Below are 15319 nucleotides of genomic sequence, written 5' to 3'. Positions count from 1 at the left end.
ACTTTAAGGTTGCCACAAATACAGGGTATGCTTGTGAGTTTATGTATTTTGATGGCATTTGTGTGTGTGTGTCTTGGGGTATGAGAAGTACTCAGACAAAGCAGTAATGAGGGCATAATTAGAAGTGGGGAGCAGTGAGTTTGAATTTTAGGAGAGCCCCTTTCCCTTCTAACCTTTCCATACACATTCACAGGGATTATAAAACATGTGTTTCTCCATGTCTGTTCATTTTGTTTTCCAGATGCAGCAAGGCTGCCAAATTGGCCACATCTGGCTGTCCTTTCACGACCTCCCACATTTTCAGCCATGAGGAAGAGAATAGCACCCTTTTGTACAGCTCAGGGGACTGTCTTTAGATAAATAGCAGTTTGGGGACACTATGGCTAGAACTGGGCAAATAACAGATATTTGGTTCTCTGGCAATTGCAAAGAAAAATAGGTGTTTGGGGTTTTTTTTCTGACTGAAATAATTTTGCAAAATCAGCACAAGTTCACATGTTATCCGTGTTGCCAAATCTGCACTTTTCACCAAACAATAAGTTTTGATTTAAAAATTTCACATAGTTGTAACTGTGACTGTTTATCTTGCTAAAATAAAGAGAAGTCAGCGCCTTTGGAAAAAACTCAGGGCTGATAGTTAAGGCTTGTTGTTTGGTGCGGGGGGAGAAATTAAGAGAGGTGGTGGAGGGAGAGAAAAATTGGTCTGTGTTGAGGTTCCTCTTGAAGTTTAAAGCTTGTCTAACTCCACCTCCAAGCTAATCTGAAGATACTGGGTTATTTCCTTTCCTTGGGTTCAGTTTGTAAACCAAATGCTGCAGGATTGCTGTGATCCTGGCTAGGTGCAGTACTTAGCTCTGGGTTGGGTTGGTTGCTTTAGCTTTCCCCTTCTAGATGGAGTTCAGCATGGTTTTGATAAGAGCTTCCATGATGAGAGGGACGATCTGTGCTACTCCAGATATGAGTGGGAGAAGGGAGGTACATAATGAGTATTTGGGATGATTTCCTGTCTTCTTCATCTTAAACAAAGAAGGAAAAGGGGAGGAATCAGTCATATTTAGCACCCTATCCCGTGCTTGCTTTGTATATAGAACTCTCCCAAGTAATATGTGTGAAAGTGTTGCTTGCTTGGGTGCCTGTGGAAAGGCAGGCTTAGAAAAAAAAATAGGCTCAAATAAATGAGGAGTAAAAGTGTAATGACATCAGTGGGGGTACACCAGTATAAAATTAGTGCAAGTGAGATTGGAATCAGACTTGCTGTACTGAGGTTGGAATACACTTGGAGAAGATTGTGTGTAACAAACATTGTTGACAGAAAATGGATATAATTTACCTGGGCTTCTGGAAAAGTACTAACACCAGTACTGACCCTACACAGATGGTCAGTAAATATGATACATTTATTGGAGTGATTGCAGAAAATTTGTTGCTGGTTTATCTCCAGCTGAAGTTAGTGGGAACAGATAGGGCTCAGTATATCCAAGCCAGTGTTTAGCACCTTGAAGGATAGAGCTGTTGGTTTTTTCATTCGGATTGCTACATATTTCAGTGGGGCTGAGGTGTGGGTTAACTAATGTTTGTACTGTCTGTTGAAAAATGTGAACTGTTCTACAAGTGTTGAGTATTGCTGGTATTTCTGTCTAGTTAGTAGCTCTAACCATTACAAACAGTAATGCCCCATGCAAAACACTTTTGACTGAGCTTTGTTTGCTCGTAATAAATCATAGTTTGATTTCTCACATTTAAGGTTCATTTTCTTCTGTGCCCTGCCAGAATGAATGACGTGCCAATTTTTTTTCCTCAAAAGGAGTAATTTCCCTCATGTTCAAAGAATTTGTAAAATTAAAAACAGTCTCAAATGTTTATTGCTATGGTTAGTTGGTGTCTTTTGGCAGCAGGACAGTAGAATAACAAGACTGCTTGATGCTGAGGGGAGTTCAGTAGATGAGGAACAGAAGGCTGAGAGTGGCACAACCCTGAGAAAATCTGAGGAATTTAGGACTTGTTCCTGCTCCCTGTGAAGGCAATGGCAAAAATCCCATTGGCTTCAATGAGAGCAGTATGAAGCCAGAAAAGAATTCTGAATTGCTGCCGTGCCACCCATTTTTCTCTCTAGATGCTCCAGCACAGAAGCAGGGCTATTAAATACATTTCATTCTTGCGATGCTTGGTAAGAATAATGGTACCGCAAAGGAAAAGTTTATTTTGTTGAATAATCTCTCCCCCGCCAAATGATTTACTATAATTTCATTAACGACTCCAGTCCAGTGCATTTCCTGGAGAGTTAATGGCAGGCTCAGTGCTAATGACCCTCTGCTTTGCCTCAGGCCATTAGCTCTCTCAGCTGGTCATTATTCTCCAGGAAGTGACCTGGGCCTCGACCACAATTACTTAGTTAATTTGAATTCATTGCGCATTAGAGCTTTGGTGGTTGTTTCTTTTCACACTATCCCTATAGTGTTTGACTCCCCCCACTCTCATTCTGTTTTTGGTAAGGACAAAGTTGGAACCCTTCCTAAACTGTATCAGCATTGGAGGAATATTGAATAGTTAAGTAAATGCATGAAAGCAAGAAACTCTGAACAGATTTCTTAAAGAAGAAGCAACTCATCAGCAACATTGTCCAGCTGGCATATAAATATAAGTACATTTGACTACTAATATTTCCTTTAAAATTTACACTCCTGGCTACCTAGTTATAAGACCATGAGCCTGACCCTGTACCATGATGAGCAACCTGAACTCCTGCTTTACAGGAGTTGAGGGCCTGTAGCATCTTACAAGAGAGGCTCAGCACCTTGTAGGAGTGGGATCTAAATCTAGATCTCCTGCATTCTGTGTGGTTTGCTTTTTACGTAATAATCTGTGTCTGTTTGGGCCCAGATGCCATAATTGTCCACTGAGCTGCACACACGGGCCAGAGAGGGCAGAACTCATGTTTGTCGGCTCCCGAAACAACCTTTGTCGTTATCTCTGTTAGCTTCAGTTGTAGGAAGGCTTAAATGGCCTCTTTTTAGAGTATATGTTGGAAGGTGAGTTGCTCACAAACATTTGGGGAGTTTCCATCTAGCAAAGGGCAATTGTAGTATGTGGGCATGTCAGTCAGTACTTCGTAGCTATAGCTACGTGTAAGCAAGTGAAACCCATGCTTACACCTGGTTGCTCTCTGTCTCACTTTAATGGCTGGACTACGTAGAGGTTTATAAATCCGATAGTGGCTTTGAGCTAACATGAATGGCTCTTTTAGCACAGACAACAGAAGCTCATGGTTTTAGATCTGTGGGTTCCAGGTTTAATCCTTGCTGCAGACAGGGATGTGACATTATATTCAGGTGATGTCTGAAACTTGGGCATGGTTCACTGAGGTTTGCTAACCATTTGGCAAAACTAAGCCATCTTTGGATGGTGGCTGGGCCAATTTGTAGTATTGCCAAAGTGGTTAAAAAAAAAAAAAGGAAGTGAAAACTTAATTGAAATAAAATCGTAGAAATGACTTCAGAGGGGGTCAGCACTACTTTAACTGCACTATAAACCCCATATCATTAGTTACTGGGTAGGGAATTTAAATATTAATTGCTACATTGTCAAACTAATTTTACTGGGTTTGATTCTTCCCTCACACAAGCTTCCCCCCACCCTTGTTCTTCTAACACATTAGGGCAGAGGTGGGCAAACTACGGCCCGCGGGACCCTCCTGCCCGGCCCCTGAGCTCTTGGCCCGGGAGGCTAGCCCCTGGCCCCTCTCCTGCTGCTCCCCCTACCCCACAGCCTCAGCTCATTGCACCACCAGCGCAATGTTCTGGGCAACAGGGCTGAAGAGCTCGGCCTGACCCGGTGCTCTGAGCTGTGTAGTGGCGTGGCGGGCTCCAGCCAGGCGGCGCGGCTGCAGCACCGCCAGCCACCAGTGCTCCAGGCAGTGCGGTAGGGGGTCAGGGAGAAGGAGGGGTTGGATAGAGGGCAGGGGAGTTCGGGGTGGTGGTCAGAGGGCGGGGGTGTGGATAGGGGTCGGGGCGGTCAGAGGGTGGGGAACAGGGGGGTTGAATGGGGACAGGGGGTGCCGGTGGGAAGTCAGGAAGGGGGGGTGGGATGGGGCAGCGGGGGGCAGTCAGGGGCAGGGATTCCGGGGGCAGTCAAGGGACAGGGAGAAGGGGTGGTTGGATAGGGTGGGATCCCAGGGGAGCAGTCAGGAATGAGAGGAGCGGTTAGATGGGACAGTGGGGGGCAGTCAGAGGTGGGGTTTCCAGGGACAGGGAGTGTGGGGGGGTGGATGGGGCAGGGGTCCGGGGGGGCTGTCAGGGAACAGGAGGGGGTTGGATGGGGCAGGAGTCCGGGGGGGGCCCGTCAGGGGGCGAGAAGTGGGAGGGGGGAGCGGGAGCTGGGCCATGCCTGGCTGTTTGAGGAGGTACAGCTTCCCCTAACCGGCCCTCCATACAATTTCCGAAACCCGATGCAGCCCTCAGGCCAAAAAGTTTGCCCGTCCCTGCATTAGGGCCTTCTTCATTTGTGGTAAATGAGACTTGATGTTCTTTGTCAGCCTGGAGAATCCCAGCCAATTCCAACAGTTAGTTGAGGGGGTTGACTTGGAGTATCAATAAAAGTGACCTCCACATATATATTCCTATAATCGCATTTCAATCAATTTGAGGATAAGGTTAACTAAAGATTTTTGGGCCCAAAGAAGTTTCACAAGAAACTTGGTTAATTTCATTACTATGGTACCATACAGCCAAGCGACCCGTGATCTGGGTCTTCCCATGGCTCAGTGTTCATGTCACACTCCCCGTCAGTACCCAGGCTGGGCCAGGGAAGCTAATGATCCAACCAGCAGACCAAATTCGGTGATGAGTCCTAGTCATGTGCCACCTGAGGGGTGTTTCACCTATGCTAAGGAAGAAGCGCTTACACAGTAATAACTTTTTTCCATATTCTTACATTTGAATAATACTTTTACTAAAAAAAAAAATTCCAAAACCAAACAGAAAAACAACCCGCCCTTTTTGAACTTGCCTCCTTCAATCTATTCCTTGTCTGGTATTAATCCCCTTTGGGGATTCAGTCTGTGTGACCAGAACATGCAAGTTACAACAAAGGAAACTTTGAGCATCTATTTTCACTGCATAAGTCATTCACTGCAAGAAACTGCCCCAGTGTACTTTGCAGCCCCCGCCTTGACAAACAGTCAACATGTAAATGAGTTCCGACATCTGGTGGAAAGTCCAAATTACTGTTAGAAGGTTTCAGAGGGGCCCAAGTGCCCAACACATATGGTCATATTTATTTCTGTGGGGATGCTGGACTCAATTAAGCAAAACACATGACATTCAGCGAATGTCTAGGCAATTATATTATGCCTGGAGTCATTTTATGAGGTGTGAGGCTGAGTGACTTTAGCTACCTTACAGAAGCATACAGTGCCTAGGACAATGGAGCTCAGAACTCAGGGCTTCTAGGCACTATTGCAAGCCAAATAAATAGTAATTGTGATACAAAGCTGTTGAATAGGATTTTTTTTTAATGAATAAATGAAAGAAAAGTTATTTTGAGTTGGACCCTTAAATGAAAAATTTCAGTTCAATTCAAATGTTTATAAATGATTAATTTATAACCTTTTCTGACAGAGGGCGTTGTGGGAAGGGACAAAACTGATGGCCTGTTTTAAGAAGGTGTTGTTTTGACATAGAGTCAAACGTTATTAGTTTTGGAAATATATCACAAAGTCCCGCCACCATTTAGTTACAATCATCTTTATGGTATCGGAATGTCTTAAAACTTGAATTAAACTTCACAACGCTCCGGAGAGGTGGGGAAGTATTGTATTGTATTGTATGTTTTCCTTATTTTACAGAGGAAGAAGCTGAGATACAGAAAGACTACAGACCAGATTTTCAAAATAACTTAATCAAGTTTGAGTGCTCAGCTTTAGACACCTATGTCCGGATTGATTTCAGTGGCAGCTGCCAACACTCAGTGCCTCTGAAAATATGCTTTGTTTTCTAAATCTGGGGATCCAAAAAATTAAGACCTCCAAAATTACATTCCCTTTTGAAAATTTGATTGGCACATGATCATGCTTGTCTTTGGCAGAAATGTAAATCAAACCCCTTTCTCTGGGCTCTCAGTACTTTGCCTGAACCACATGACTATCCTTCCTCCCCATTAGCAGCTAGCATCATTTTGCAGGCAGGAAAAGTAAGTTATGTTAAAAGCCAAGGGGAATTAATTAATGTACACAGGCAGAGAGACTACACAAAGAAGCAGGAAATTCCACCAGATTCTCCCTTTCTAAAATTGTGCTTTCAAGGTCCTTCTTAGTGTCGACTTTAAATAACCATTATTTGCTCTCGAGTTACTTTGGTATTATCAGCTTGCCTTAGTGACAGATTGCTGGATAGCTCTCTTTTCTTCTTTCCAAAAGGAGCACACCCTTCAAAACAGACTGTTTTCCAAGTTATTAGTTTCCTTGTTATTGTATCCATACCATTCAGTGATCCAAAAACCCTCCCACCAGGATAGGAAAGGCTAAGTTTCCCCAGCTGGAGACACAGCTTTAGACACTAGCACTCTTATTTGTTGTCCCAGCCTCAGAGGGGGCACAATGTGGCCAGCATGGGATTCTGATAAGAAAAGAGAAAAGGCAGAAAGACAAGGACTTTGAGAACAGCAGAACCGGTGACGGCAAAAGGGCTTCAGCTTGCCTCAGCTCCAAGAAGCAAAAGGTCAAGTACATGCAGTTTTTGGCTCACATTTGGATGTAGACTCTCAGCAAAGGGTCGCAGGTTCAAAGAAAAATTGGGGCTGCTTCTTTAGAAAGAGCAGAGAAGTGGAGTTGATGGGTCCCATTCACTGAACTGGATTAAAGAGGCTGAGGCTGCGGGTATATCAGGTGCCAACAGTGCCTGATGGGCTGTAGAGTAAGTCTGGCTTGCCTGGGGAATGAATTTTGCACAGTACCACTGGATCGTCATCATCATTTGATACAAGACGAGGCTGAGATCATGATTCAGGTATGTAGAATCTGTATATAAATCCGAATAATTAATATAGCCGAGGCTGGGGTTTGAGGGGAGAGAACAGGAGAGTGCCAGATTACTTTGTGTTCCCAGCACTGTTTAAAGCCACAATTGTCCTTTATTTCCAACTCAGAGATCTATAGTCTGCACATGATTTATTATTATGTGGTTCTGTACAACAAGGTTGGGTGTGTGCCGCAAATGTGTTTTAATTAAAGAAAACAAACAGAGAAGTTCTGCCAAAGTCTGAGGTGCTGAAATCTATCCCGTTCCCTGCATTATGTCTGTACAGAAAAAAAATCCATTTTAGTTTCCAGTAGTCAGGGTCCAAACTCACAAATACGAAATCTACAAGAGAAGTTCTTTAATCCGCAGTAACCACAGGAAGACACATTGTGGGTTACCAAATTCTGTGGTTTAGTGAGTAAACAAAAAGGCAATTAAAAGACCCCCAGGAGTATTGCATAAAGCAACTGTACTGCTATACAAAACAATACATTAATGAAGCCATTGTATCTGTGATTGTGGTAACTTGAGCATTATGTGGGAGCATGTCATCCATTGTAATTATATGATCACCTACAAGGCAAAAGTTGCAAGCAGCAAATACGTGTATTCACTTTGGCTGTGGGCCAGTTGCCTAGTTACAGAAAACAGCTTGTCAGTTGGCTGATGTATGAACACCAGAGAATATGTGGATAACAACAATCATTTAGTTTGTTCATAACATTTAATAAAGCAAAAGGTTTGGGCATGCTTGTGCATCCTTTGATTTCTTTTCTGTGTGCTTTGTAACTATTATCGATGAATTCTTAGCATTGTAGAATAAAGCTGACATGGCTTCTAACTGAAGATGAAAGTTTCCTTCTAACTGATTTGTGGTCTGACCCACTTCAAAGCTTGAGTGTTTCATTCAGGAGTCATAATGTTAATAAATGTATATTATTCTCCTATTTACCATAATGTGCTGGCTTGAACTATACTTGTCATACTTTTACAAGGCCTGATTCATCAATGCATCATGGTTTCACCAGTGCATCTGCCAGTTTCAGTGGAGTTGCACTGGCATAAAACTGAACCCAGTGGTACATTTAGCCCACTGTCTCTTCAGCTATTCAACATTATATTTTTAAATGAAATATGCCTTTTAATTGCAATAGATTTGTGTGGAAACCATGGCAAGAATAACTGTAAATACAAATGGGTGGATCATTTTGGATTACATGACTTCACTTCAAACTTTTTTTGTGAAAAAGTTTGTTTAGCTTTTTTTAAAAAAAATCATTTTTGTGCTCCCCTTGACTTTCTGGATCTGGACAGGACTGGAAGGGAAAGCACCAATATTTCAGGGGACAGGGTTATTTCTCAGTAGTTCAGGCACAATTAGGTGCTGGAAATACCAGGAGTCTCAGTAGAAATCTTGTTCCTAGGAGAGTTTCAGCCCAACTTTGCAGATTCTAGAGGTTCAGAGAAGCATCCATATTTTTGGTTTGCTAACCACACTAACACTCTGAACCTTTGAGGATTGCAGAGCAGCAGATCTTCTCCCATTGCTTCTTCATGCCTTCTTCCATGTCACTCTAGAGGGTATGTCTACACTGCAAGTGAAAGGTGTGATAATAGCATGGGTTGGCATACCTGTGCAAGCTTTATTCTACCTAGCATGGATAACAATAGCAGTGTAGATATGGTGGATGGGCTGGTAACCAGGGGATATACCCAAGGTCCCTGGAGGTCTCTGTCTCTCCTGTTAACGCTGTACTACAGTGTATAAATAATCAAATAGTCATTGGAGCAGGGACTTGAACTTTGGCCTGTCACATCCTAGGTGAGTACCCTAACCACTAGGTGATAGTCTTTCTCATTTGCTTTCCTTACCCCAGTGACCATTCATTGTCATTATGATTTGCCCCTATGAATGATAATGAATAGTCATTGGGCCAGGGAAAGAGAGCTCTTGAGGCCAGGAAGGAATTTCCCTCCAGGTGGTATAACATTGGACAAATGACCATCATATGTAGTATGGGCTGATTCTTTCTCTCTCTCATACCATAGGAGCCTTCACCTGAAAAATCACACTTTGATGCAGTAGGAAAAAAATGGGACTAGGAAAAATTGTGTTAAAAAGAAATATTTTTTACACGTGAAATTATCTTAAAGGGGCTTTGTAACACAGGGGCTAAAGTATCTCCAGCAGGTCAGGACAGAATTTAGATGCCATGCCTTGAGATGATTTCATCATAGTATCATGACATTTAAATCTCTTGCATGACACAATTGCTGCACTTGGCCTTCAGAGAACCCAATCTACTCCACCTAGACAGGAGGCAGAGCTGAACTCTAGCATGATCCAGTCTACTTTAATCCTTGTGGTCCTGAGCATATACTAAGTGTTTATGGTTAAAAATTTACAAATCTTCTGTTTGCACCTGCTCTGTAGTGACTTATGACTATGAGAGTTTATCAGCTAAGATTTCCAAAGATTAGATCTGGACTGAGCATGCTTCATCCCCTCAACTCCTACTTGTGCCTGGACTGGTCATGTGCCATCCCCATAAAGCAACTGAGCATGCTCCATTGTGGGGCTGCAAGGGCTGAGCAAGACTCCACCACACTAAAGAATCATTTAGACTTAAACAATTTATTAAGTTGTATGATAAAATGGGCTTGATTCTCTTTTCATTTAGACCAGTATAAATCAAGAGTGACTCCACTGAACTCAGTGAAATTACATGAGAGACAGGAACATCAGGGCCAATAACTCTTAAAATATTTGTTATAAAATGAGTTTAAAGGAGGGAGTAGTCTATGTAGCTCACAAAGGCTCCAACTTATACTGCTATTATGCAATGGAAAACACACGAGTCAATGTGTTAACCTCATTAGCTTTTGTTCTATCCAAAAGACTAAAAAGAATGGGTCAAAATGCAGAAAGTAAATATTTTTAAGATTCTGTATTTGTGTATTGATTTTAATCCTTCTCTTCCAACAGGATGTTGTTCAATTAAATGACTATCTGAATTGACACTACTTCTGGCCATCCTTATAAACATTTCAGTTATGACTGTAACTAATTAACATCATCCCACTATTTGCAGTACACTTTAAGTATTTCCTGTATGACTGTACAGAAGTGCCATGACTATTGCTGTAGCAGTATCTGATGGCGAAGTCACAATTTAAAATTTTTTTTTAAAGAATGGCCCAGCATTGTACAAGACTCTACATGGTGGTTCTAAGTTAAACCTTGGCCACATTGTATGCTGGGCAAAGCCTTCTGATGTCTTTGTAGTTCAAGATGAATACCACTCATAGCAACTCAAGGGAGAAATTGTCTGATTGAAAAAAGCCTCAGAAACCTTCTAGTCTGCTCCTCACCGCTGAGCTGAAGTCAAAATTTGAGCTGCAAGGAGGTTACAAAGGTTTGTATTCAGCAGATATTGCCCTTGGCCTATGCACATGAGGTTGACAGTTATAACAACCACAGGTCCTGGTACATGCTATTACTTACCTGTAAAATGTCATTGGAAAAATTCTGACTGGTGTTCAGGACCATAATGTGTAGTGAATCAGAACCACGCTACGAACCACTTGCATTCCATTTAATTAATATGCCTCTCACTTGCATGTTCAGATTTAGGAGACTAATGGAACTATTTATTGTAACTTTTTAAAAGCAATTTCTTCTAAATCATTTTCCTTTCATTTATGCATAGCTTTATTTCCTTCTATTGCTCTTTTCTTGTCCATCTCACTTTCATTCCTTTTCTTCACAGTTCAAACAATATCAATATTAGCCATATACATCCTTGTCTCAGAAAATGGTGAGAAAATGAGCCAGAAACTAAGGAAGGAAAAATGTAGAATTGGCTTTAATGAAGAATTTTTAATATTGGGTCTGATTTTGATATTTTCTAGTGTCATTTGGAAACTATTCTATTTAAATCAGTGGAATTACATTGGTATAAAATCAGCTTAAATTAGATCAGGTTCAATATGAGATATTAGTTGGATTAAAGTAGTAGGTGCTGGTTGAAAGTTTTCTGACAAAATATTTTTCAACTGGAAAATGCCAGTTCATTGAAAACATAATGTTTTGCAGAAATGTTTCTGTTTCGACTAAAATTTTCCTTGAAAAAATGTGTTACAGTAAGATCAAAATGTTCAGTTTTGACTTTTTTAAATTGAGTGTTTTTCCCCATTTTGAAACAACTTTTCATTTCTTTTTTTTTCTTCAAATTTTATGTAATATAAAATAAAAAAAAGTCCAAATCAGAATGAAACTTTTCAATTTAATCAAACTGGAACATTCTGATTAACTCAAAATGAGATCTATCTTTCTTTCTTTTTCTTGAATAACATTTAATAGGAAATTTTGAATGTTTCTCTTTTTACTCTATTTGAAACAGAATTGTTTTTTAAAAAATCACAGGTATTATGTGAAGCAAAAGACCCGGTTTCCACCCAGCTCTAGAAGTAATAATAATGAATATTTTCAGTACATTTCATCCAGAGATCTCCAAGTACTGTATAGAGGTGGAAGAGTATTGTTATGGCAGGACTCACCTGATGGCATCGTTACATGTCTTATAGCTTCTTTTTCTGAGCATGCAGACAAAGTACAGTTCTTGAAGAAATGCTGTATTTTAGGGATTTTTGTGTGATCCAGGTTCTTTTAAGGGAGCTGCGGCAAACAGCTAGATCTCCCTCACTACAGTCAATTCTTGGGGCAGAGCTGCTTCCTGGGAACTGGGCGTTGGTGTTTGGACTGAGTTACTTGAAAGAGGGCTTTGCCTGCATGTAGTTTGTGAGCACTTTGTTTAAGCACTGGTGTGTATAGTGTAAAAAAAACAAGTTACAGTAAGAACATGCCCAGAGGCCATGTCACTGATTTTTTTCTCCAATGGCAAACTGACCTGCATGGTCCTAACATCTGCCATCAGTCAGCAAAGGGTTGACAATATTATTCTAGTGTTACAGATGTGGAAACTGAAATGCAAAGAATAGTAGTTGGTGGTAGAAAAAGGAATAGAATCCAGGTCACCTAGCCCTTAGTCCAGTGCCTTATTCATTGGGCCACATTACTTCCAAAGTAATGGATAGTCCTGCAAAATGTGGAGAAAGGGGTCAAGTCAGGGGTAGCCCATATTGTTCACTTTACTGGGCCTGTTCTTTACTGATATAATCTTGCAAGGTGCTCAGCACCCTCAGTTCTTGATGGAAGTCAATGGGAGTTGAGGACAAAATGCGGCCATAATTAAATGCATTTTAGGCACAGTTGCCAACTTTCACGCAGTAAATAAGCACCCGAATTTCACAATAAGCCAAAAATCAAGCTAATCCCGTTTCAAAACAAGGCCAAAACAAGCAAATCCCTAAGAACCCCAACACTCTGTATGACTAGATCCGCCCCAGCGTGCAGTCTGGGACTGTGGTGGGCCCACTGTGTACCTCTGACTATCTCCCTCCCTTGCCCCTGCTTGTCCCTCCCTTGCCGGGAGCCGATCAAAACAAAAAGAAGCAACAAGCTACAACAAGCAACAAACTACAAACAACAAGCCAAAAACTAGCCAACAAGCAACTCACAAGTCAATTAAGCAAAAAAAAAAGCCCAATTTCTGCATTTTTTTCGGGGGTTGGCATGTCTGAGTTCAGGAACATATTATTCAAATAAGCAGGGCCGTAGCAACAAAGAACGTGGCCCCCTCCGAACGGTGGCCCCCTCCGAACATATGTCCGGGCGGGGCCCCTTACAATGCAGAAACTGGAATGCAGTATTTATTTTGCCACTTTTAGGGGCCCCCTTCCTTGCGGGGCCCCCTCCGGTTGGAGGGTACGGAGGGCGCTCGCTACGCCTCTGCAAATAAGCCTCATAAAATAATGAAATATATATTCACAAATATTTGTCATTATTCACCAATTTATGAGAAAATGTAAGTAGAATCTTCATAAAGATTCTTTGATCAGAGCTAGCTTTTTAATTGGGATAATTAAATGTCAATAAAATCAGTTGTGAATTTTAAGGATATAATTCCATAAATGAGCTCAGGTAATATTATAAATCATGAGAGCAGAGACTGAGTTGTTTGTGTAGCCATCAAAACCCACAGATAGCATTATCAACCCTGTAATGTAAAATGTGCTCTGTTTTTAATTGTATTTGACACATGGAATAGGCTCTATGCTTCTTATGCTCGTACTTCCCTTCCAAGTGCTTCCTCATCCTGACTTAGCCTCTGATCCTGCTCCCATACAATTCAATGGTAAAACTCCCTCCCAACACACCCTTGTGACACACATCACCACAGTATGGGTCTTTGTCCTCCTCTAGTGGCTGTTCCACGTAAGTGGTTAATCACCTAACTACAGCTGCCAACTATGGTCCTTGTTCTTTTAGCTTAAGCAGGAGAGGCTCGGGCTTTTAGGGCTCAGTTCAGCAAACCATTTACGCATGTGTTAATGTTGAGTACGGGCTCAAGCTGATTCATATTCAGCAAATGCAGTTATGTCTTATTGACTTTAATGGGACTTGAGTATGAGTTTAAAACTCAGTACCTGCTTAAGTGCTCGGCTGAATTAGGGCCTTAGTGCAAGAGGTCAAGAGTTTAATCCCCACTGATGACCCACAGTGAGTGGTCGTCACACAAATACCCTCCTAATTAGCTCCCATTATAACTTCCTACTACTAGAAAATGACCTGATATTTCCCTTAGCTGCATTTCTGCCTCAGATACCCTAGTTGAGCAGCATTCCAACCTGCTGTGGCATCTCTTCTCACTGGTTTGATTTAATGAATCCCATAATGCCCATGTGTGAAATTGTACCTGTGATTTTTTGTTTTACATGAGTTCACTTGTGTTTTAAACCTTCAGCCCATGACTTGATAAATAGAGAAAGTTATTTTACTTTACTCTTGTGCCCTTTACACTTCTCTTTTTCTTCTTCATCCTTGCAACTGTTAGGACTTACTTCCTCCTTGTAGTCATCTTTCTTTTCCTAATGCTTCTCTGTCCCACTCAGCAATGTTTTCCTTGGTCTACATTCTCCAAAGTGACAAACGATTTTGGGTGTCTAGCTTGAGACATTTTTGCAGTGGCCTTATTTTTAGGCATTTGGGTGCTTAGCACTTACTGAAAACCAAGCCCCTTTTAAGGTTTAGGTGTAAGAGACCTAAATTTTCATGAGCATTTGCACTTGCTGTGTTGAGAAGTGCAGAATCAATTTCCATAGAGGCAAAACTTTCACCTGCAGGATCACAGGATCAAACCCTCATTAGAAAATCTGCAAACCCAATCGTGGCATTAGACTAGAGGTGCTGGTTTCTGTGTAAAACTCACATTTATCTAAGAAAGGCCCAGTGCTCATTTGTAGCTAAATACAATGCAATACCGGGTGATAACGACTTTCCAAGTTGCAGGAGGTCTGAAGTGGCAGCTTCAGGATGATGATACTCTTATTCTGCTTCATAAATTCAGAAGCCCTGCAGAGAGTTGGACCTGTGCTCTAGTTTTGCTTTTCACATTTAGCAAGAGGCTGTAGTTCACAACACGTTTGGTGGTCGCTACACTACATGTAAATTGGTTTTTTTTTTTTGGTTTTTTTTTGTTTTTTTTTGAAGCCAGTTCAAAAGTATCCAAGAGATTGTGGGAGCCAGTGTGATGCCCTCCCTCTATTTATTTGAATTTTTATTATCCAGGCTTGACAGTTGGTAGAGAGGAAGACTTGCTGTACAGTAAATCAGCACTACTTAATGACAAGCCTGAACCCCCACTGGCTGTAGGCTTGAACTGCCTTTATGTAATGAATTCATTTTTGTGACCTGTGACTTTCTGTAATTGATAACTTGTAGGAAAAAGCTTTCCCTGCCAAGTGAACAAAAAAAAAATTGTTAAATGGGTTTTTCTAAAGACTGCTGAGGTATAGCATCGTGTCTTGATTCCTGTCTCTTTCCTTCCTCTGCCCTGCCCCCTTTTTTAATGCAAAAAGCCAAAATAAACAGGATTAGATTTTCCCCAGTCTTTGTTAGACATTATTGTGCATTCCAGCTGTGTTTGCTCGGGTTACAGTGGTGAAAAGGAAGCATGAGCCTGCTAATGTGAAGTGTGTGAGGGATTGCACTCAGTGTTTGCAAAGGGTAGGGATTCCTTTTGTCTTGCATTATGTATGGCTGTCCCTCATCGCTCCAAGGAAAGTGGCATGCGCTAGCAACCACAAGAGATACCCAGAGTCCCCAGTGGGAATTGTATTTTGGTTGCTACCCCATGATGCCGTGTCTTCACTGCCAGGCCCGGCTGCAGGGTTTTGGCCGCCCC

General features: G+C 41.6%; 1 protein-coding gene across 1 annotated transcript in view; it reads left to right on the top strand.

The window, feature by feature from the left end:
* The first annotated feature begins 6569 nt into the window (after positions 1-6569).
* The window catches only part of LOC112109441 (tensin-3), a 352165-nt gene continuing 343415 nt past the window's right edge, over positions 6570-15319 (top strand). The window contains exon 1 of the mRNA XM_026654112.2: positions 6570-7001. Within this exon, the coding sequence (XP_026509897.1) occupies positions 6897-7001 (105 nt within the window). The 5' untranslated portion in view covers positions 6570-6896. The remainder of the gene's footprint in view (positions 7002-15319) is intronic.

The sequence above is a fragment of the Terrapene carolina genome, unplaced genomic scaffold (genome assembly GCF_002925995.2).
Source record: "Terrapene carolina triunguis isolate 2854851 unplaced genomic scaffold, T_m_triunguis-2.0 Scaffold180, whole genome shotgun sequence".
Classification (NCBI taxonomy): domain Eukaryota; kingdom Metazoa; phylum Chordata; order Testudines; family Emydidae; genus Terrapene; species Terrapene triunguis.
This window is presented reverse-complemented; position numbering and strand designations above follow the sequence as displayed.